This window comes from Panthera tigris, chromosome A3, assembly GCF_018350195.1.
Source record: "Panthera tigris isolate Pti1 chromosome A3, P.tigris_Pti1_mat1.1, whole genome shotgun sequence".
In the NCBI taxonomy this organism is placed as follows: Eukaryota; Metazoa; Chordata; class Mammalia; order Carnivora; family Felidae; genus Panthera; species Panthera tigris.
Window position 1 is genome coordinate 75,848,458 of NC_056662.1, and position 20,466 is coordinate 75,868,923.

The following is a 20,466-nucleotide window of genomic DNA, read 5'->3' on the forward strand; positions in this document are numbered from 1 at the left end:
TTAATTTTTTGAGAGAGAGAGACAGAGTGTGAGTGGGGGAGGGGCAGAGAGAGAGGGAGACACAGAATCTGAAGCAGGCTCTGAGCTGTCAGCACAGAGCCCAATGAGGGGCTCAAACTCATGACCCTGAGATCATGACCTGAGCTAAAATCAAGAGTAGGATACTTAACTGACTGAGCCACCGGGGCGTAAACAAGTGCTATGTATTTTCTAAATTCCATTGTGATTTCTTCTTTGGCCTAGGATCTAGCCATTATGGTCACATAATGTAGCCTTAATAATTCTTATTCTTTGATATTCAAGGAAACCTTTCTGGGTAAAATTATGGGCAATTAAAAAATGTTTTGTTTTTGAAAAGAATGTATGTTATTTAATTGTTTTGTTATTTTATGTGGCCTTTAGATAAAAACTGTTAATTGTATTATTCTAATTTATTTTGGTCTGCTTGCCTATACATTATGGATTGTTTTAAAATATTCCATGATTTTTACACTTTCTCATTTTTTTTCTTATAATTCTGGTGGTTTTGATTTCTCTATTATGAAGTACATTATCAGATGTTTTCAAGTTCATGAATTTAGTCATTCCATTGAATTAATTTTTTCTATTGAATCATTTTTTTAATGATTAAGTGGTACTAACTTTATATCTAGTAATTCTTTTGTCCTCAGATTTCTATAATTTTGAAAATACGTATTCCGGCCTTTTTTTCAGCCCATTTTAGCTAGTTTATTTATCTTTTCATTTTCTCTGCATCACTAGGTTTTAGTTATGTCTCATAAATAGTATGCATTTATCTATTTTTCTGACAATCTTACAGTTTCTTTTCTTACTGGTGAAGTTAGTCTATTCAAATTTATTATGATTATGGCATGTTTTTTCACATCTAAGATGTCTCTGATTATAAGATACATCATTATTTTATGTACATATGTTGAGTCTCCATTAGATGCTTAAAAGTTCATAATTATCTGTCTCTTCAATCATTCTTTTTGTGTTTATATAAGACCTGCTTTATATCTAATGCCTAATACTTCCCATTAAACTAGAACACAGTACCTTTAAAATAGTCTTACATGTGGAACTCATAGAGTACTCAGTTGGTACAGTCCTATCTTAACATTTTTTGACTACTATCAAGTTTAGGTACCACTTTTCTGTTTTTGACTGGTTAATTAGTTTTTCTACATGCACAAATCATTGTAAATGACAATTAACTGTAACATGTAACATTGCCAGCAATGTAGAAGACTCAACGGAAGTGAAGACAGACATCGGGGCTAGGTTTGTACCTGTATAGGCAGTGACAACTGTCCACTGCTGTGTGGTCAACAGCAACTGTAAGATGTCTTCAGTTATAAGATGCATTCAAATTTCAGAGATAATATAATATGAAAAAATGTGTGGCTAAAAATTGATATAAAATTGGTATTTATTTCTTTCATCAGATTTTATGTTTTCTCTGCCTTTTAAAAAAACTGTTCTTTTCCTAGCTTCTATTTTTTTCTATTTTTGCCTATCTTCCTATTTTTAGGTCTTTTTAAAATTCTTTTTTCCCTTATAGATTTTGAAGTTATTAATTTTATTTCTATTATTGTAGAGGTTGCCTATAAACTTTCAGTACACTCTCTTGATATAATAAACTATGAAGCTAATCATTGTCTCCCTGTTTCTCTTGAATAAATACATGGCATTACGACCCTGTGACTCTAGTCATCATGTTCCTGTTTTGTTCGTTATTTTTGTTCATGTTTTTAGTGCACCTTATTCTAGATTGATAATTATTTTCTCCCAGCATATGAATATATGATATTATACGAATAATGATATTATTCGATGTCTTCCTACTGCCTTGTTGCTGTTAAGTCTGCTGTCACTTCATCTGTCTTTTGTATGCAATCTAATCTTTTCTATCGAGTTGTTTGTTAGAACTTTGTCTTTAATGTTCTGCAGTTTTGACTATGGTGGACGGAGTGCAGATTTATTATCTTGTAGACTTGCAATTCTTAAATCAGAGGATTCATGACTTTTATCGGTATTTGAAAGTTATCAGATATTATTTATTCAGAAGTGCCTGGCCTCTGTTCTCTCTATTCTCTATTTCTGGAGCTTTTTAGAAAATTGTGTTACTGTCACATATTTCCTTGATGCTTCATAATCTCTTCTTCATATCTTATATCTCTATTTCCTGTGTGGGAAATTCTAGATTATTTTCTCAGATCTAATCCTCAGGTCACTGTTCTCTTTCTAGGTCTCTCTGACCTACCATTTTGGCTATTCATTAAGTTTTAAATATTAATGATTATATATGTATTTCATGTATTATTATATAGAAAAGTGCACACAACAACATATGCATACAGTTTATCAGGAAAATATATCTAATAGCAAGACACTCACAATCCCCATCCAGGTCGAGCTTATAATATATCATAAAATAACCAGCACTCTAGAACCTCTAACATGTCTTCCCTCCCTTGTATTAGTAACAACACTAGTCTACACTATTTATGGTTTCAATTATACTGTTTTTTATTATAGTGTACGTGTGTATCCCTAAACAAATATAATTTGTTTGTGGGTTTTAAATTTATATAAATATAATCATAAGTATGCATTCTGTTTTATGTTTTTTTCTACTTACCATTATGTCTAAGATATATCTATATTACTACAGTATATGTATTTCACTCATTTTTTTTTGCTACGATGTGTTTCATGCTATGACTATAGTACAGTGTGTTACACATTCTAATGAAGATAGATGTGCAGGTAGTTTCCAGTATTTGACTATTCCAAATTCAAACTTCCTCCCAGATTTCATCTTGGAGTTCAAATGTCTTCCTTGTTCTTGGTCACTGGCTCTTATAGCTCTCTAATGCTTTCTGAATTACAATCAATTTCATTTTTTCATAAAACATTTTGCATTGTTTTTTATGCTACTGATACTTTGTGTCTGTTATCATTTCAAGCAGATAATTGAGCTATATGGGAGGTCTGAGTTTCTTGGGATTTATGCCTTTTGTTTATTTTCTTTACTATTTTGTAGTGTTGGATCATTTCCTCATCTGTAGCCATGCTTTATCGCTGGAGGTCATGGGAGTCCAGTGTGTCCCTTGAAGATTTGTTTCTTTTGCTTCTGCAAGGTGCTCTGGGTTACCATTTGACTTCAAGTCCCCTGTACCATACAGTTGTGTGAATTTGAGCCTCAAATTCCTGAAGGCAACTTTGGCAGAATAAATTATCAGGAAAGACTGTACTTTGTCTCACACTCATGGTCTAGGCCAATTCTTTCCCTCTCCTTCCTCTACCTCCTTCCCTCCCTTCCTTTCTCCCCACTTTCTCCCCTTCCCCCATCTCCCTATTTCTTTTGCTCTTTTTTTTTTTAATGTTTCACACTAATACAAGACATAGCACTTTAAAAATTCTGACTTTATGTGGCCATCTTAACTTCAAATGTCTGCCTCTTGCAGACCCAGGAACTTGTCTTTTTCCCAAGAGAGCTTTAACACTAATGTCCTTGTTTATCCAGAGTGGGCAGCCTTTCTACCTAGCCTAGAACATTAAGGCTCCCTGTGGTTTTTAGATTTCTCTTTATTTTTGACTTCCTTATTGTTTATTTATTTCACCAGATGAACTCTTCATTTATAAGAAAGTTTGATTATTACATTCGGCATCCTGTTTATTTTATACAAGGTTTTTGGTTTATCTAGTGTGCTACTTTATTGACATTTTTTATCAGACTTCATCATATTTTAGTTTTTCTAGTTGCCTTCTGTGTAAACCTGGTTGCCAATGTCAGAAACTCAAATGTATTAAACAAAGGGGATTTTTTTTAACTCTTATCACTAAGAAGTATAGGGCTTTTTCTGGCTTCAGGTATGGATAGTATAGGGCTTAAGCAATGTCCACAGAGCCCTTTCTCGCTTCCTACCTTAACCTCACTTTTATCAGTGTTGGATTTGACTTTTCAGACTTTATTTTCAGTTTAACTGAGGAAAGTAATTTCTAGGGTTTGGTATCCTTACATCTGATGGTCTACTTGTATTACATTGCATTTTAATGTCAAATCTTAGGGAGTAACTTTTTACCTAGTTGGGGCATGTTGCTCTTTCTGAACTGGTTGCCGTGGCCAGTGGGTTTGTATATCCCAATTAGCCAGGCTTGGTCATGTGCCCAACTCTGAGACGTAAGGGCGGGAGTACTGTGTGAAGTAATCCTACTAGATCCACATGGGTAGTGGGAGGTTTGGTTCCTCAAGGGAAAAACCAGATAGACTTCCTAGTGAATAGAAAAAAGTGCTAGGAGGGCAAATATTCTATATGTGCAAGATGCATTTTTAGCAGCTCATCAGAGCTCTCATCAGAAATTTATTTTTGTTAAGTTTATTTATTTATTTTGAGAGAGAGGGGGGGAAAAAGAGCAAAAGCAGGGGAAGGGCAAAGAGAGGGGGAGAGAGAGAAAAGCCCAACCAGGCTCCTCACTGTCAGTGCAGAGCCCCATGCAGGGCTCAAACCCATGAACCCTGAGATCATGACCTGAGCCAAAAACCAAGTGTTGGGCGCTTAACTGACTGAGCCACCTAGGTGCCCCTTTAAAAAATATTTTTAAGTTTATTTATTTATCTCATCAGAAATTTAAATGGAGGTGTGAGACTGCTATACTGTCAACACTGTCACTGTCGATGATTGAGCATTCTTTTCAAACCCTAATAGATTAATCAGCAGTAATCTACCAAGCAAGAGCCCTTTTCCTCCATCATCAAGTCCTACCAATTTCGCTTTCCTAAATCTCTGAAATCTATGTACCATTGATAGTCTAGTCCAAGCTGTAGTCCTCTTTTCTGTGATCAATCAAAATTAAATCCTTACTGATGGGTCCAGTGTCTACTCTGGTTCCCCTTCAGTCTGTTCTCCACGCTGTAGTGTAGTGATATGCTCAGAATGCATGTCTAATTATGTGTTTTCTATCCTCCACTTATACCTCAAGTTTTTAAAACCTTTCATTAAGCAGAAGTTATTAACCAGATTTGCATCTGGCCCAACATCACTTCTCAAACTGTCCTGGCTGAATAATTCCCTTTGTATAGATTCAGTTATACATCCTCTTATTACTCTCTACCTCCCCCTTTTACATTTGTTATACTTACAGTTTTGCACTTGTGCTTGAGTATTTGATGAATGTCCGATTTCTCCATTAGACTATAAAAGCACATACCATGTCTGTTTTCCATTATCTTTTAATTTTTTAATTACAAATTTTTAATCTTTTAATACCAGCTAGAATGTGGGTTAGCTTATAATAGAAAATAAATATTTGTTTCATTCATTAATTGATGGATTACCAAAAAGAGACCTCCATGGTAACTAGGACAATTTATTTGTTCAACATCCATCTCCAAGAGCTTTCTAGTCCATTGATTTTGGATTTAGGCCTTCCAATATAATCTGACTTGGAAGTTTATGGAGAATATTATGTAGCTATCAGATGACAAGTGTGGGATGTTTCGAATATAGGTCAACATATAGTTATGTTCCTGTGAATAATGTGAAAGGAAGATGCAGACTTTAAGTGGTAGGGCTATACTGACTGAAATCAGCAAGGAGTAGCCCATTGCACCTTTCCCAGAGCCAGTGTTGTACCAAGTGGACCGGGATTAGGACAGGGCTATTTCTCCCCAGGCTTGGGCACCGCGCTAGTAAAAATAGCCGCCGTAGGGTGGGAAGAAAGGCTTTTCTTATTTCTTCTATAACAGGACTGGACCCCTTCTTCTGTACATACTCTCTTTTGTTTTTTCTTGCTTTAGATATGGATAATCCATTCCTCTTGCATGGGTGAAAGTGGAACGAATTTACGTACATCAAGGCGAAAAGAGAGTTTTACTTGATCTAGACAAGTTTAGTTTTTTTTGTTACTGTAAAGGTCTGGGTTCATAATTTGTATCCAGGATCAACTAACATTGAAGTAATAGTTTCTTCAAATGGTTGGTAACATTTCTGATGTTAAAAATTTTGGAGAGTGGTTTAAAAAATGTGCATAAGTTGACTCTACTGTAGAGTAGAATTGACATATTTTAGTAAATTTGTGTGTTTTTTTTGTTTTGTTTTTTGTTTTTTTTTTTTTTTGCATCTATCATGTGAAATAAAAGAAAGTCCATGGAGTAGGAGAAATTTTAGAAGTAGTCATAAGAGGACAGTGTTTGATAAACATACTGAAAATTTACCTGAAGAATTTGATCTTATTCTCCATTTGTTAGGTGCTGATATCTAATCATATTGAATACTAGCTTCACCATCTTTCCTTTCACTTTCCTTTAAACATAATACTGACACTTAACACAATGCCTTGCAAATCCTAGCCTCATGGTAAAGAAGTACTGGTTAGTTGAATGAATGAAGGAATGCATGGATGAAGAGTGAATGGATGAATGGCAAGTTTCGAGACTTTTACAGCACAAATAAATATACAAGTCAACTTACCAAGATTTGAAAAACATAATTTTTTAAATAATTTAGATAACGGAGATGAAAGGATCGATTGGATCTAAAAATTTGAACAGTGGAATTTTCAGAAGTTGAATTGCTATATCTAACTTTTTTTTTTTTTTTTTTTTTTGAGACAGAGAGAGACAGAGCATGAATGGGGGAGGGGCAGAGAGAGAGGGAGACACAGAATCGGAAGCAGGCATCCAGGCTCTGAGCCATCAGCCCAGAGCCCGACGCGAGGCTCGAACTCACAGACCGCGAGATCGGGACCTGGGCTGAAGTCGGCCGCTTAACCGACTGAGCCACCCAGGCGCCCCGAATTGCTATATCTAAAATACAAATGGCAAATAATAAGATAAAATGAAATTGAAGTGCATATAATTATGAGATACACATTCTTTAATGTAGGAATGATGGATTGCCAGGGTCAGAAGATGATTTTTAAAAGAGTTTATTCTCATTATCACTTGATTTATTTTAGAATTTTGCCACATAGAACTTGTTCTGAACTTTTTAGTTAAGATGCATATGTTTTTCTTTCTGAATTATCATAGATTTTAATTTAGTAACATTGAATCAGTGGATTTTAATATGTATCATTTACTGGGTTTAATGCTGTATATCTAGAAAATATTTTCCCCTACATTTGGATCTGTGTGATTAATATCTGTTGTTTTCCATGATTGAATATTTGAATATGGTTTATGGCAAAGTGTGGGCTCTGGCGTCAGACAGATTTGAGTTTCAATCCCCAATCTGATACTTCTCAGCAAATTATTCAACTTTTGAACCTTAGTCGGATCTTGTGTAACATGGAGATAATACCTACCATAAGAAGTTCTTGGGAGGATGCAATAAGTGAATATATGTGAAGTGCTTAGCTCAGTGTCTGCTATATAGTAGGTGTTCATTAATTGTGAACAGCCAATTCTCACCACCCCTCTTGTGTTTTGTTCTCAGCTTTCCCCACAAATAAACCAGATAAAGATGCAAGACATGTAATAAAAGTGGTGAGCATTGCTCTTAAATTTGTATTTCACTTTTTTCTTTTCTGCTTTTTTCCTGGTATCTTTGTAAAACTGTTTCTTAGCTTTTCTAATTTTACTTATCGATAAATATAGTATTATGGTATATTTTCACATTCTTAAAATGTAAAGATTGGAGAACTTTGTTCTTTTGTGTTGACATTTATCATCTTTGTATCCTATCTAGCTATCTCTCCTCTTATTTCTTCCCTTCTTTCCTCTCTACTCTAGATGGTAAGGTCCTTAAAGGCGAGGATGAGGTTTTATTTCTGTTTGTATCCCCTATGCCTAACACAGTGGATGAAATGTAGTAGACACTTAATAAAGGTATCATGTATGAATGAACCCCAGGGTGGTTTACAGTATATCTACCCTGATGTCCATGTTGGTAGATGCTGAATATCTTTGTATGTGTGTATATCCAATTGTCAGTATTTTTAGTAGGTTCTTTCCATAAGAAGACTACTTTCATGTGTAGGATTGTATAGACAGCATTACAGGTGTTAAATTTAAACATGAGATTCTCCAAGTTTAGTGCTTTCTGAGCTTTTTTATGGAAATTTGATGCCTCTATTTTATAGTAAATTATTCAAGCACTATTATATATTACCAATGTGTACTCATATTTTCACAGTTGAAATACCAAATCTATCTTTAAGATTTTTTTCCTAATAAAATTAATTGTTCTTATCTTTTATAGGAATATCAGGAAAATGGCCCATTATTTTCAGAACTTAAATTTTATCAAAGAGCTGCAAAAAAAGACTATAGTAAGTAAATTTAGCAAAGCAAGCTACTTCTGTATAGTTTGCTAAAGTGAGTGTTAATATATTTCTCTTTTCTGGCCTTCTGGAAAGTTCTTTTCAATCACGAATTTTATTGTAAAATGATACAATTAGTTATTATATAAAAATAAGGTAGATGGTATATAAATGTTGATATTACATACATAATGAGTTATACATTTCAAATCAAAGTTGTTTCCACTACTTTACATACAATATTAGGTTGTTGGTCTAAGCTACTAAGTGTTCTTTAAGTGTAAAAGATAGTAGAATGAAATCATAATTTTTAATAGAAAACGATGTGGAGTCAAAGGTAATAAAGAAAATATATTAAAATGGGCAGCAGATATATAAACAAAAGAAATGGCCATAGAATGGATTAGTGTAAGGTGTATGGAAATGATTAAATATTGAAATAATTTAGAACATAAGCTAAAAGTGTTAGAAACTTGAATGTTGGAAAATCAATTGGAGCTGGAAATCACATGTGAGAACCACCAGTTAGAGGAATTTAATGAGAAATGAATGTGAGCAGAGTTGAGGAATAAGTGAAACATTTTATAAATACAGTAGAATATAGATGGACAAAGTAAAACTTAACAGAAGTTGATATGAATAAAAGTGATATAGTCAAGATCCTCTACATTATGCTTAAGAAAAAGAATAATGAGTCTAGACTCAATAATTAACTTTGTTTTCCTTAATAAAACCTAAATGTTATGAAAGTAGTCTTTACTAACTGCTTAAACTATGTCAGGGTGACAAATAGAATCCATTAAACATTGATTATTTATCGTAGAGCTGTCTTACACATTAAACATATATGGTAGAAAAGTGGAAAATAAACTACCTGATGATTTCAGTGGATTTGACTTTTTTAGACTAATTTAGTCAAAAAAGTTTCTGTATAACAATTTCATAGTAAATGATTTTTCTGCCCAACTTCTGTTTTTTCAACCACCATGGCTTTAGATTTTTAAGTAATGGAAAAGAAAAAGCCATCTCTCTACTGATTCTTTGGTAGTTAACATATGTTATATTTTATTTTATTTTAATTTTTTGAGCATATGTTATGTTTTGGAATTTAACATATAAGGGAATGAATTTTTTTCATGAATAGAAAGATTTGAGTATATGATAGCAATGCATTTTATGACCATGACTACTTCTGTTTTGGTTATAATTGATTTAATTTAAAATTTCTGTATATGTTTTTATGTTAATTATGGTGACAGAGAATTTAAAAGCCACTGGATAGATAGATATTAGATTCTTTAAAACATTTTCCAGGAAGTCTAATTTCTACTTAGGTTAGCTAGATAAGTTTTAGGATCTATGTAAAAGTGAGAAATAACATTTCTAAAATTAAATAACTTTTTTCCTGTTAAATTTGTCTTTGTAGTCAAAAACTGGATAGAACTCAAACAACTTGATTATTTAGGAATTCCTATGTTTTATGGATCCGGTATTACTGAATTCAAGGGAAGAAGGTAAAATGCAATTATTATAATCAAGTGTTGTTCTATGACTGTTTCTTACGTGGTCTAATACCTGTTGCTATGTAACTAATTACCCAATTCATAGTGATTTATAACAACAGACTAATATCATCTTAGTTTCCATGATCAGTTTCTATAACTGGGTTACCAGCTCGGGACTTGTGAGGATGTAGTTAGCTGCCTGCTGGGTTACAGTCATCTCCCTACTTGACTGGGGAAGGATCTCTTTTCAAGGTCACTGCTGTAGCTATTGGCAAGCCTCACTTTCCCATCATGTAGGTCTCTCCATAGGCTGCCTCAATGTTATAAAGACATGGTGGCTGGCTTTCCCTAGAGGAAGTAATAGGAACAGAGAGAGAGAGAGAGAGGGAGAAAGAGAGCATGTGCGCACGCACACACACACACACACACACACACACACACACACACAGACACGAGCATGCATCCAAGAAGAAAGCCAAAGCCTTTTTATAATTGAAACTGTTTTATCAAAATTTTATTTAACTTCTAGTTAGTTAATATAGAGGGTAATATTAGTTTCAGGAGTAGAATGTAGGGATTCATCACTTACATACAATACCCAGTGCAAATCGTAACAAGTGCCCTCCTTAATCTCCATCACCCATTTAGTCCATCCCTCACCCATGCCTCTCCAACAACCCTCAGTTTGTTCCTTATAGTTAAGAGTCTTCTGGTTTGCTCCCTTTTCTTTTTTCCCCCTTCCCCTATGTTCATCTGTTTTGTCTCTTAAATTCCACATGTGAGTGAAATCATATGGTATTTGTCTTTCTTTGACTGACTTGTTTCAAATCTTATAGTAATATCACATCATTTCCACTGTAGTCTCTTTGCTAGAGGCAAGTCACTAAGTCTACTCCATATGTAAGAGGAGATTCAATTAAACTTCATCTCTTGAGAAGAGGCACAAGAAAAAAATTGTGGAAATATTTTTAAAATCACCACATATGGCTAGTCATCACATATAAATAACTGAGTAGTGATTTTTAAAGAAGAAAAAAATTCGGGGCACCTGGGTGGCTCAATTGATTAAGCATCCGACTTTAGCTCAGGTCATGATCTTGTGGTTTGTGAGTTGGAGCCCCGTATCCGGCTCTGTGCTGACAGCTCGGAACCTGGAGCCTGCTTCAGTCTATGTCTTCTTCTCTCTCTCTGCCCCTCCCCTGTTCACATTCTGTCTCTATCTCTCAAAAATAAACATTAAAAAAATTAAAAAAGAAAAAAAATTCTATTTGTTAGGTATCCCATTTGGTCCTTTCAATAGCCTTTAAAATAGTGATGTTTTCTTTCCTAAGTGAGAAAATAGCCTCAGTGTTCAGTGCTTTGTTCAAATGGTCTTCAAATGCTATCACTAAAAAATGAACAAACAGTAATCTGGAAACAAAGTAAAGGGTTGCTAATAGAGGACTGAGTGACTGAGTAGATTATGGTATATCTATATCATGTACTGTTATGCAGGCCATTAAAGGAATCAATTACAGCTATACCAGTTGAGGGGTGCATAGGTGGCTTGGTGATTAAGCGTCCGACTCTTGATTTTGGCTCAGGTCATGACCTGAGTTCATGGGATCGAGCACTGTGTTGGGCTTCATGCTGTGAGCATGCAGAGCCCACTTGGGATTCTCTCTCTCTGCCTCTCCCCATCCCTTCCCACCCCGAAAAAACAGACATTAAAAAGAGAGCTAATGCAGTTGATTTGGAAGGATTTCATTGAGCTATTAATGAAAAAAAGTATGATGCAGAAAAGTGCATATAATAAGATCACATTTTTGTAAAACAAGGACAAAAATTCCTCTATGTCTGTGTTCATGTATGTATACATAGATCAATAAAGAATAGGGGCTGGTGTGGATCTGTCAAGAGAAGACAAGAAGGGGTGGAGGTGCCAAACAGAAAGGAAGTACATTTTTTAAAAAAGTCATATTTGTATGTGTATGGAGAAAGTAATTATGATTTATAAGCTCAAGAAGCAAATATAAATAAAAATTTCTGTCCAAACAAATAATTTGTTCAAGGTCACACAGTGAGAAGGTGATGGAGTCAAAATGAATCAAACTCAGGACTCTTTAATTTAGAAAGAGTATTCTCTTTTCATGGTCTAAGAGTGAGTATGAATGTTTCAGCACAACATTCTCTTCTACTAGAAAACTAACTGCAAAGTAAATACTGACTAGTATTTTTCTGTAAAAGAACAGCAAGATTATTAACGTACACTCATCTTTAATGGTTCAGGTTGCAGTATTCTTCGTTGTTAGGTTGAGGGTATTTTTCCTTGTTTCAAATTCATAAATAGGCAGTTTCAAGCATTGCTATCTTAAGATCTCTTTTTGACGTCTCCTTCTTATAGTTACAGATTTATGGTAATGGAAAGACTAGGAATAGATTTACAGAAGATCTCAGACCAGAATGGTACTTTTAAAAAGTCAACTGTCCTGCAGCTAGGTATCCGAATGGTAAGAAGGAATGACTTATTTCACATGCCTCATTTTCAGATTATTTACTTGTTACAATACACAAATCGTTGCCCTTTGTGGAATTATCAGAGAATGAAGGATTATTGCCCTAGAAATGTCAGTTATTTAGAGTAGAGGCTATTTTGGTGAAATTGATAACAGTGGGCTCTGTAAGTGACAGAATGTGCTGTGTTTGGCACTACAAACTCAATTAGGCATTGGTTCTACAGTCTGATTTTTTTTTTCCCCTCACAGCTTTGTTTTACATATCAGAACAAGCTTGCATTGCTATAAGAATAACCTCTCTTTTGTCAGTTGTATTTATAACAATGCAAACTATGGCAAAATATATTATTTTCCATACTAAACATGTGACAGTATGGGGCGCTGTGCAGTTTTTATTATGAGTTTGGGATGGTGGCAGTAATTAGTATGGCAATGAATAATATATACTTTGCCAAATAAGAAGCAATGAAATCTTAATAGCACCCATGCACACATTTTGTTTATATCACATATTTGTCTTATCTTGTTTGTGTTGGGTTTGCCCAAGCTCCATTTTATTTTTTCCATTTTAAATAGAATGAAACTAGTCATGCCAGGTTGGGATGTGGCAAATAGAACTCGCTAATTTTCCCGTTCATCCATTCATCCGTTTAGCCAGCTAGCAAATGTTTATTGAGCACTGGGTGAAGGTAATATGCAAGGCTCAAGGGCTTTAAAGATGAAGCTCAGGTTTTTTTCCTATTACTGTCCAGAGGGAGAATGCCTTTCTCTGAGCTCATGGACACGGTGTTTTGTTCTGGGGTCTCCAAAACTTGATTTATAATCATTGCTTGGGTGAGGAATTCCTGAGTGGGCTTCATGATTATCGTACAGCATATCTCGGATTTTTTCCTCCTTGCACAGTGTGATTTGGCCACCAGGCTGTTGGGAACATAGGCATCGGCATTGTTGAATCTCGGTCCCCTTTCATCAGAAGTTTAATTAAAACACTTGATATTTGAGGATCATGTTCAACTTTTTTTCCAGGATAAGTGACCAGTTCATGTGATATTTGAGAATAGGCAAACACATAATTGTATAATATGTCACTTTGTTATTGTTAATGAGAAAAAATACATGTTATTCTATATTCAAAATGTTCAAGTTGATCATGAGTTTGAAATAGACATTAGTATAACCTTATATATTTCTTTTCATAGTTGGATGTTCTGGAATATATACATGAAAATGAATATGTTCATGGTGATATAAAAGCAGCAAATCTACTATTAGGTTATAGAAATCCAGATCGGGTAAGTACAGTATTAAGCTTTTGCTTTCAGTAAGGATCCTCAGAGTATCATACTGAGACATTCAAAAATCAAACTCCTAACCCAAGAGAGTTTATAAATGAGGATTAACATGATGAATGTTGTGATTTATCTTACCTTGCTTATCTCATTTAATGCACTAAACTGATAAGTAATTAGGATGAGGACACTGAGACTCAGAGGGGTTAATTTGTTAATGGACATATAGTAAAATGGCTGAAATTTGACCTTCAGAGTGAATATAAAGAACTATCAAAATTCAGTGGGAGAAGGGATGGATTTGTGCAGAGAAAAAAATAAATAAATAAAAGTCATATTAGCTCCCCTTTCACTGTATAAACACTTAAGTCTTAAACAGAGCAGCGTTTCCAGTGGAACTTTCTCTAATGATGGAAATATTCTATATGATACTGTCCAGTATGGTAGCCATGAGCCACATGTGGCTATCCAGCACCTGAAACATGGGTAGTGTACCATCAAATGCTGATGAGGATGGAGAGTGTCAGGAACTCCCATTCATTGCTGCTGGAAATGCAAAATGATATGGCCACTGTGGCAGACAGTTTGGCGTTTTCTTTAAAAGCTGAACATATTCGTAACATATGATCTGCAATTACACTGCTTGGTATTTACCCAAAGGAGTTGAAAACTTATATCCACACAAAAACCTACACACACATGTTTATAGCAGCTTTATTCATAGTTGCCAAAACTTGAAGCAATGAAGATGTCCTTTAATAGGTGAATGGATAAATAAACTGTGGTATATCCAAATAAGGCAATATTACTCAATGTTAAAAGAAGTGAGCAGTCAAGACATGAAAAGACATGGAGGAACCTTAAATGCATTTTACTAAGTGAAAATCTATATAATTCCAACTTTACAAGGTTTTGGACAAGGAGAAACTATGGAGACACTAAAAAGATCAGTGATTGCTAGGGCTTAGAGGGAAGGGAGTGATGAATAGGCAGAGCACAGAAGATTTTTAGGGAAGTGAAACTGTTCTGTAAGATACTACAATGGTGGGTGTATGTTGCTACACATTTGTCAAAACTCATAGAATGTTCAACACCAAAAGTGAGCCCTATTGCAAACTATAGACTTTTGGTTATAATGATGTGTTGCTGTGTAAGGAATGTAAGTTCATCCATTGTAACAGATATAATACTCTGGTATGGGATGGAGACTGTCTGGGGGGAGAGGCAGTGGGTATATGAGAACTCACTGTACTTTCCACTCAGTTTTACCTGAATTGCTCTAAATTTGCCAAAATTGAATATAAATTAACTGCTTTAAAAAAAAGAATCTCTAAAAAATGTGGCTAGTGTGACTGAGGAACTGAATTTTAAATTTAACTTAATTATTAACTAATTTTTTATTTTACCTTGCTTTCTCTCCCCCACCCCCAGCTTTCTTGAGGTAGGATTGTCACAAAAATGCATATGTTTAGGTTGTACAACATGATTTTTTAAAGGTGTACAAAATGATGATGTATATGTTGTGAAGTGATTGCCATCATCAATTTAATTAATGCATTCGTTTCATATAGCTACTTTTTTGTTTGCTTTTGTGGTAAGACCACTTAAGATCTACTCTTGGCAAATTTGAAGTACATAGCATTATTAACTGTTGTCTCCATGCTGTATGTTAGAGCCCTAGAACTTATTCATCTTTTTTGACCAACACCTCCCTATTTCCTCCACACACCCCCCACCACCACCCCCAGCCCTTGGCAACCACTTTTCTACTTGCTGGTTCAGTAAGTTTTACCGTTTTACATGCCACGTATAAGTGAGATAATACAGTCTTTCTGTGTCTGACTTAATGTCCTCCAGGTTCATCCATGGTGTCACAAATGGCATATTTCCTTTTATGGCTGAATAATTCTGTTGCATATGTATACCACATTTTCTTCATTCATCCATCCATCCATCAGTGAACACTAAGGTTATTTACATATTTTGGCTGTTGTGAAAAATGCTGCAGTAACACGAGAGTGCACATATCTCCTTAAGATAATGATTTATTTTCCTTTTGGTATATACCCAGAAGTTGGATTGCTGGATCATATGATAGTTGCATTCAGAGGAACTGCTTGACTATTTTGCATAAAGAGTATACAGTACACAAGGGTTCCCTTTTCTTCACACCCTCCCCACTGGTTATCACTGGTTATCACTGGATAACACTGGTTATCTCTTGTCTTTTTCATAACAGCCATCTTAACAGGTATTGAGTGATGTCTCATTGTGGTTTTGGTGTTCATTTCCCTGATGATAATATTGGGCACCTTTTCTTATACCTGTTGGGCATGTATATGCCTTCTTTGGAAAAATGTCTGTGCAGGTCCTTTGTATATTTTTCAGTTGGCTTATTTTCTTGCTAGTGAGTTGTATGAGTTCTTGTATATTTTGGATATTAACCCTTTATCATATCTATGGTTTGCAAATATTTTCTCCAGTTTGGTAGTTTCCCTTTTTATTTTGTTGGTGACTTCTTTTGCTGTGTGGAATGTTTTTGGTTTGAGGTAGTTCTACTTGTTTATTTTTGTCTTCATTGCCTATGCTTTTGGTGTCAGTTGAAAGAATCATTGCCGTGACCCATGTTCATGGATCGCAAGAACTAATATTGTTAAAATGTCCATACTACCCAACACAATCTACAGATTCACTGCAATCCCTATCAAAATTCCAATGGCATTTTTCATAGAAACAGAAAAGAGAATCCTAAGGTTCGTATGGGACCACAAAAGACCGTGAATAGCCAAAGCAATCTTGAGAACAAAGTTGGAAGCATCATACTTCCTGATTTCAAATATATGACAATGTTATAGTATAAAAACAGTATACTATTGGCATAAAAACAGTGGACCAAAACATAGAGCTCAGAAATAAACTCACACAGATACAATGAACTAGTCTTTGACAAGGGTACCAGTAATATACAATGGGGAAGGGATAGTCTCTTTAATAAATAATGGTGGGCAACTGGACAGCTACACGCAAAAGAATGAAACTGGACTCTTATCTTATACCACACATAAAAATTAACTCAGAATGGATTAAAGACTTAAATGTAAGGCCTGAAACCATAAAACCAGAAGAAAACACAGGAAAATAGCTTAAATTAATTTAAATTTCAATAACTACGTGTGGCTGGTAGCCACTGAATCAGACAAAAGAGATTTAAGATTTTTTAAATTGACTCTATAAAAAATTTAAAAAGTCATAGTTGAATATTTACCTGAACTCTGAGGAGGAGGAAAAATTTTTTTAAATAATGGTACTAAAGAACAAATCCTAGAAAATATTGAGAGATTTCCAACTTTAAGATGTCTACGTTTAAAAAGTTGAAAAAATGAAAGAAATGACAAAATGGAAAGTAGAATTATGACAGATATTTGAGGAGATGTATCAAACTCAAAAAAATTAATAAGAAAAACACTAAATATTTTCTTAAAACAATTACTAAAAGGAATTAACAGAACAGAGAAGAAATACAGCTGTCAGAAATGGATAAACAATAGTTCACCATCACTAAAAAGAAGAGAGATGCAGTGGTAACATTTTCAAAGAACGTATCAGATTGGAAAAGCCTGAAATAATAATCTGATGATATCGAGCTGATGAAGTGCAGGCACTTGTAGACCACCAGTGGGAATGTAAATTAAATGGGAGTAGAAGAAGAAATTAAGTTAATGGAAGGGCAATTTGGCAATGTATATTAAAATCCTGTAAACGCCTGCATACTTTTTTAAGGTTAGGTTTTGTGAAGTATAATTTACAAACAGTAAAATTCACCCTTTTAACTGTACAGCTTGATGTGTTTTGACACATGTATATCATATAACCACCACTGCAATCATGATACAGAATGTTCCTATCATCCTCACACTTTCTGTCATTCCCCTGCTTAGTTCCCTTCTCTCACTCCCCTAACCCCTGGTGGTGATTTCTGCCCCCATAGTTTTTGTGTGTTTAAGGAATGTCATATAAAAATGGAATTATAGGATATATACCCTTGTGTCTGGCTTCCTTCACCGAGCATGACGTTTGGGAGATTTACCTGGGCTGTAGTTGTTAGTAGTTGATTCTTCTTTAATGATAGGTAGTATTCCATGGAAAACTACCACAGGGTATCTGTTTACCTGTTGGAGATTTGCGTCTTTTCCAGTTTGGGGGCAGTTATTAGTAAAGTTGCTATAAGCATTCACATTAAGTTATGTAGGTATATGTTTTAACAACTTCTGGGTAAATAACTAGGAGTGGGATTTCTGGATTATATGGAAGTATATGTTTAATTTAAAAGAAGCAGCCAAACTGTCTTCCAGAGTGGTTGTACCATTGTTACACATTCCCACCAGTGACGTGTAGTTCTCCACATCTTGCCACCACTTGGTTTCATTAGTTTTTAAAATTTTAGCCATTATGGTAAATGTGGTGTCATATCTAGTAGTCTTAATGTGCGTCAGTTATGTAATGACTGATGATACGGAGCGTCTTTCATGTATATATTTGCCACTCTTTTATCTTCTTTGGTGAATTATATGCTCCCATTTTTAAATCAGATTTGTCTTAAGAGAGCTTTATTTTTTAAGGATAGGAACATTTTGTCAGATACTTGTTTGCAGATGCTTTCGACATCTGTAGCTTATCTTTTCATTTTCTTATCAGTGTCTTTCAGAAAGCAGTTGTTTTTAATTATAATGAGGCCCAGTTTATGATTTTTTTTCTTTTTATGATTTGTGCTACTTCTGTCCTAAGCTAGGATCATAAAATGTTTTCTCATAAGTTTTCTTCAAGGGGTTTTATACAACTCTTATATTTAAATTCCTGATCTGTTTCAAGTTTGTATTTGGTGCCAGGTAAGGATCAAGGCTCTTTTCTAGGGGGAGGGTGGATATACATATGGGACATGCATATGTATGTGTACATACATACATATGATGTTGAAGTGAATCCCAGTGAATTGCTTTCAGCTCCTCTGTCAAAATTATTGATCATCTATGAATGGGTCTATTTCTGGATTCTCTGTTACAGTATCATACAGTCATTATCACAGTTTATGGTCTGGAAAGTAGGAGGAGTCTTCCAACTCTGTTCTTTTCTTCAAAATTATTTTGACTTTTCTGGCTACTTTGCAATTCCTTTTGTAATATTTTAGAATCAGTCAATTTTGGGACAGAATTGTCAATTTCTGTCCCAAAACCTGCAAGGATTTTGATTGAGATTGTGAGTTTTTATAGCTAGTACATTTCTTGCTTTTATAGCTAGTAATATTACTTGTTCAACTTTGTCTGATATTAATATAACCACACCCCTTTCTTTTGATTAATGTTTACATTATATAGCTTCTCCCTTCTTTTAATCTAATCAATCTCTAATTTCTTCGAGACAGTATGTTCATTTTGAGGCTATTTTTTAAGCTTTGCTAAAATGAGTCTATAGTAGCCTTTACTTCTGTGGCTAGTTTATTCCTGGTTCTATGCTGTGAAGTTCTGTGATTTCTAATGGAATTCCGTGTGAGGACTTAACTCTGGTTGGTCAGAACTCAACTCCCAGCTCTTTGTGAACCCTGGGAGTTATTCTTCTCCCTACTCCTATTGGTCGTTGGCTCCACCTTTTATACTACAGGTAAGGAGATCCTTAGGCAGATTTTTCTGGAACTTCCTCCCCTCCTTTCCCTGCCCCTACCCCTACCCCTACCCCTACCCCTACCCCCATGTAGCTCCCTCTTCTCTTATTCTAAACTCCTCTCTGCAATTTCAGGCTCTTTGGGAGCCTCGCTGGATTCAATGACTGTGTCGTCAGGATTGCTGTACTGCCGTTAGGATTTCCCTTCCTGTTCTTGAGTTTGGAATTGTCACCAGGCAGAAAGCTGGGGCATCTGTGGGACTCAACTCATCTTTTTTTCCCTCATTTTCTCAAGGATCTCAGTCATATGCTGCCTATTTAATATCCAAAACATTTGTATCTTTCATTTTATGCAGTTTCCCTCAGGCAGTGGCAGTGTAAATCCAGTCACTGTATTCCTTTTTTGCCAAAAGCAAAAAGGGCTAGTTTTATTTTTTTTATTATTTTTTTAATATGAAATTTGTTATCAAATTGGTTTCCATACAACACCCAGTGCTCATCCCAACAGGTGCCCTCCTCAATGCCCATCACTCCACCCCCCCCTCCCTCCCACCCCACCCCCCAACCCTCAGTTTATTCTCAGTTTTTAAGAGTCTCTTATGGTTTGGCTCTCTCCCTTTCTAACTTTTTTTTTCCTTCCCCTCCCCCATGGTCTTCTGTTAAGTTTCTCAGGATCCACATAAGAGTGACAACATATGGTATCTGTCTTTCTCTGTATGACTTATTTCACTTAGCATAACATGCTCCAGTTCCATCCACATTGCTACAAAAGGCCATATTTCATTCTTTCTCATTACCCAGTAGTATTCCATTGTGTATATAAACCACAATTTCTTATCCATTCATCAGTTGATGGACATTTAGGCTCTTTGCATAATTTGGCTATTGTTGAAAGTACTGCTATAAACACTGGAGTACAGGTGCCCCTATGCATCAGCACTCCTGTATCCCTTGGGTAAATTCCTAGCAGTGCTATTGCTGGGTCATAGGGTAGATCTATTTTTAATTTTTTGAGGAACCTCCACACTGTTTTCCAGAGTGGCTGCACCAGTTTGCATTCTCACCAACAATGCAAGAGGGTTCCCGTTTCTCCACATCTTCTCCAGCATCTATAGTCTCCTAATTTGTTCATTTTAGCCATTCTGACTGGCGTGAGGTGATACCTGAGTGTGGTTTTGATTTGTATTTCCCTGATGAGGAGTGACGTTGAGCATCTTTTCATGTGCCTGTTGGCCATCTGGATGTCTTCTT

General features: G+C 35.2%; 1 protein-coding gene across 6 annotated transcripts in view; it reads left to right on the plus strand.

Moving 5' to 3' along the window:
* VRK2 (VRK serine/threonine kinase 2) overlaps positions 1-20,466 on the plus strand; it is a 103,572-nt gene that overhangs the window by 21,066 nt on the left and 62,040 nt on the right. For all 6 annotated transcript variants that reach the window (XM_042981432.1, XM_042981431.1, XM_042981437.1 and 3 more), the window contains 5 exons: positions 7,446-7,495; positions 8,211-8,280; positions 9,698-9,785; positions 12,160-12,265; positions 13,471-13,563. In XM_042981432.1, the coding sequence (XP_042837366.1) occupies positions 7,446-7,495; positions 8,211-8,280; positions 9,698-9,785; positions 12,160-12,265; positions 13,471-13,563 (407 nt within the window). The remainder of the gene's footprint in view (positions 1-7,445; positions 7,496-8,210; positions 8,281-9,697; positions 9,786-12,159; positions 12,266-13,470; positions 13,564-20,466) is intronic.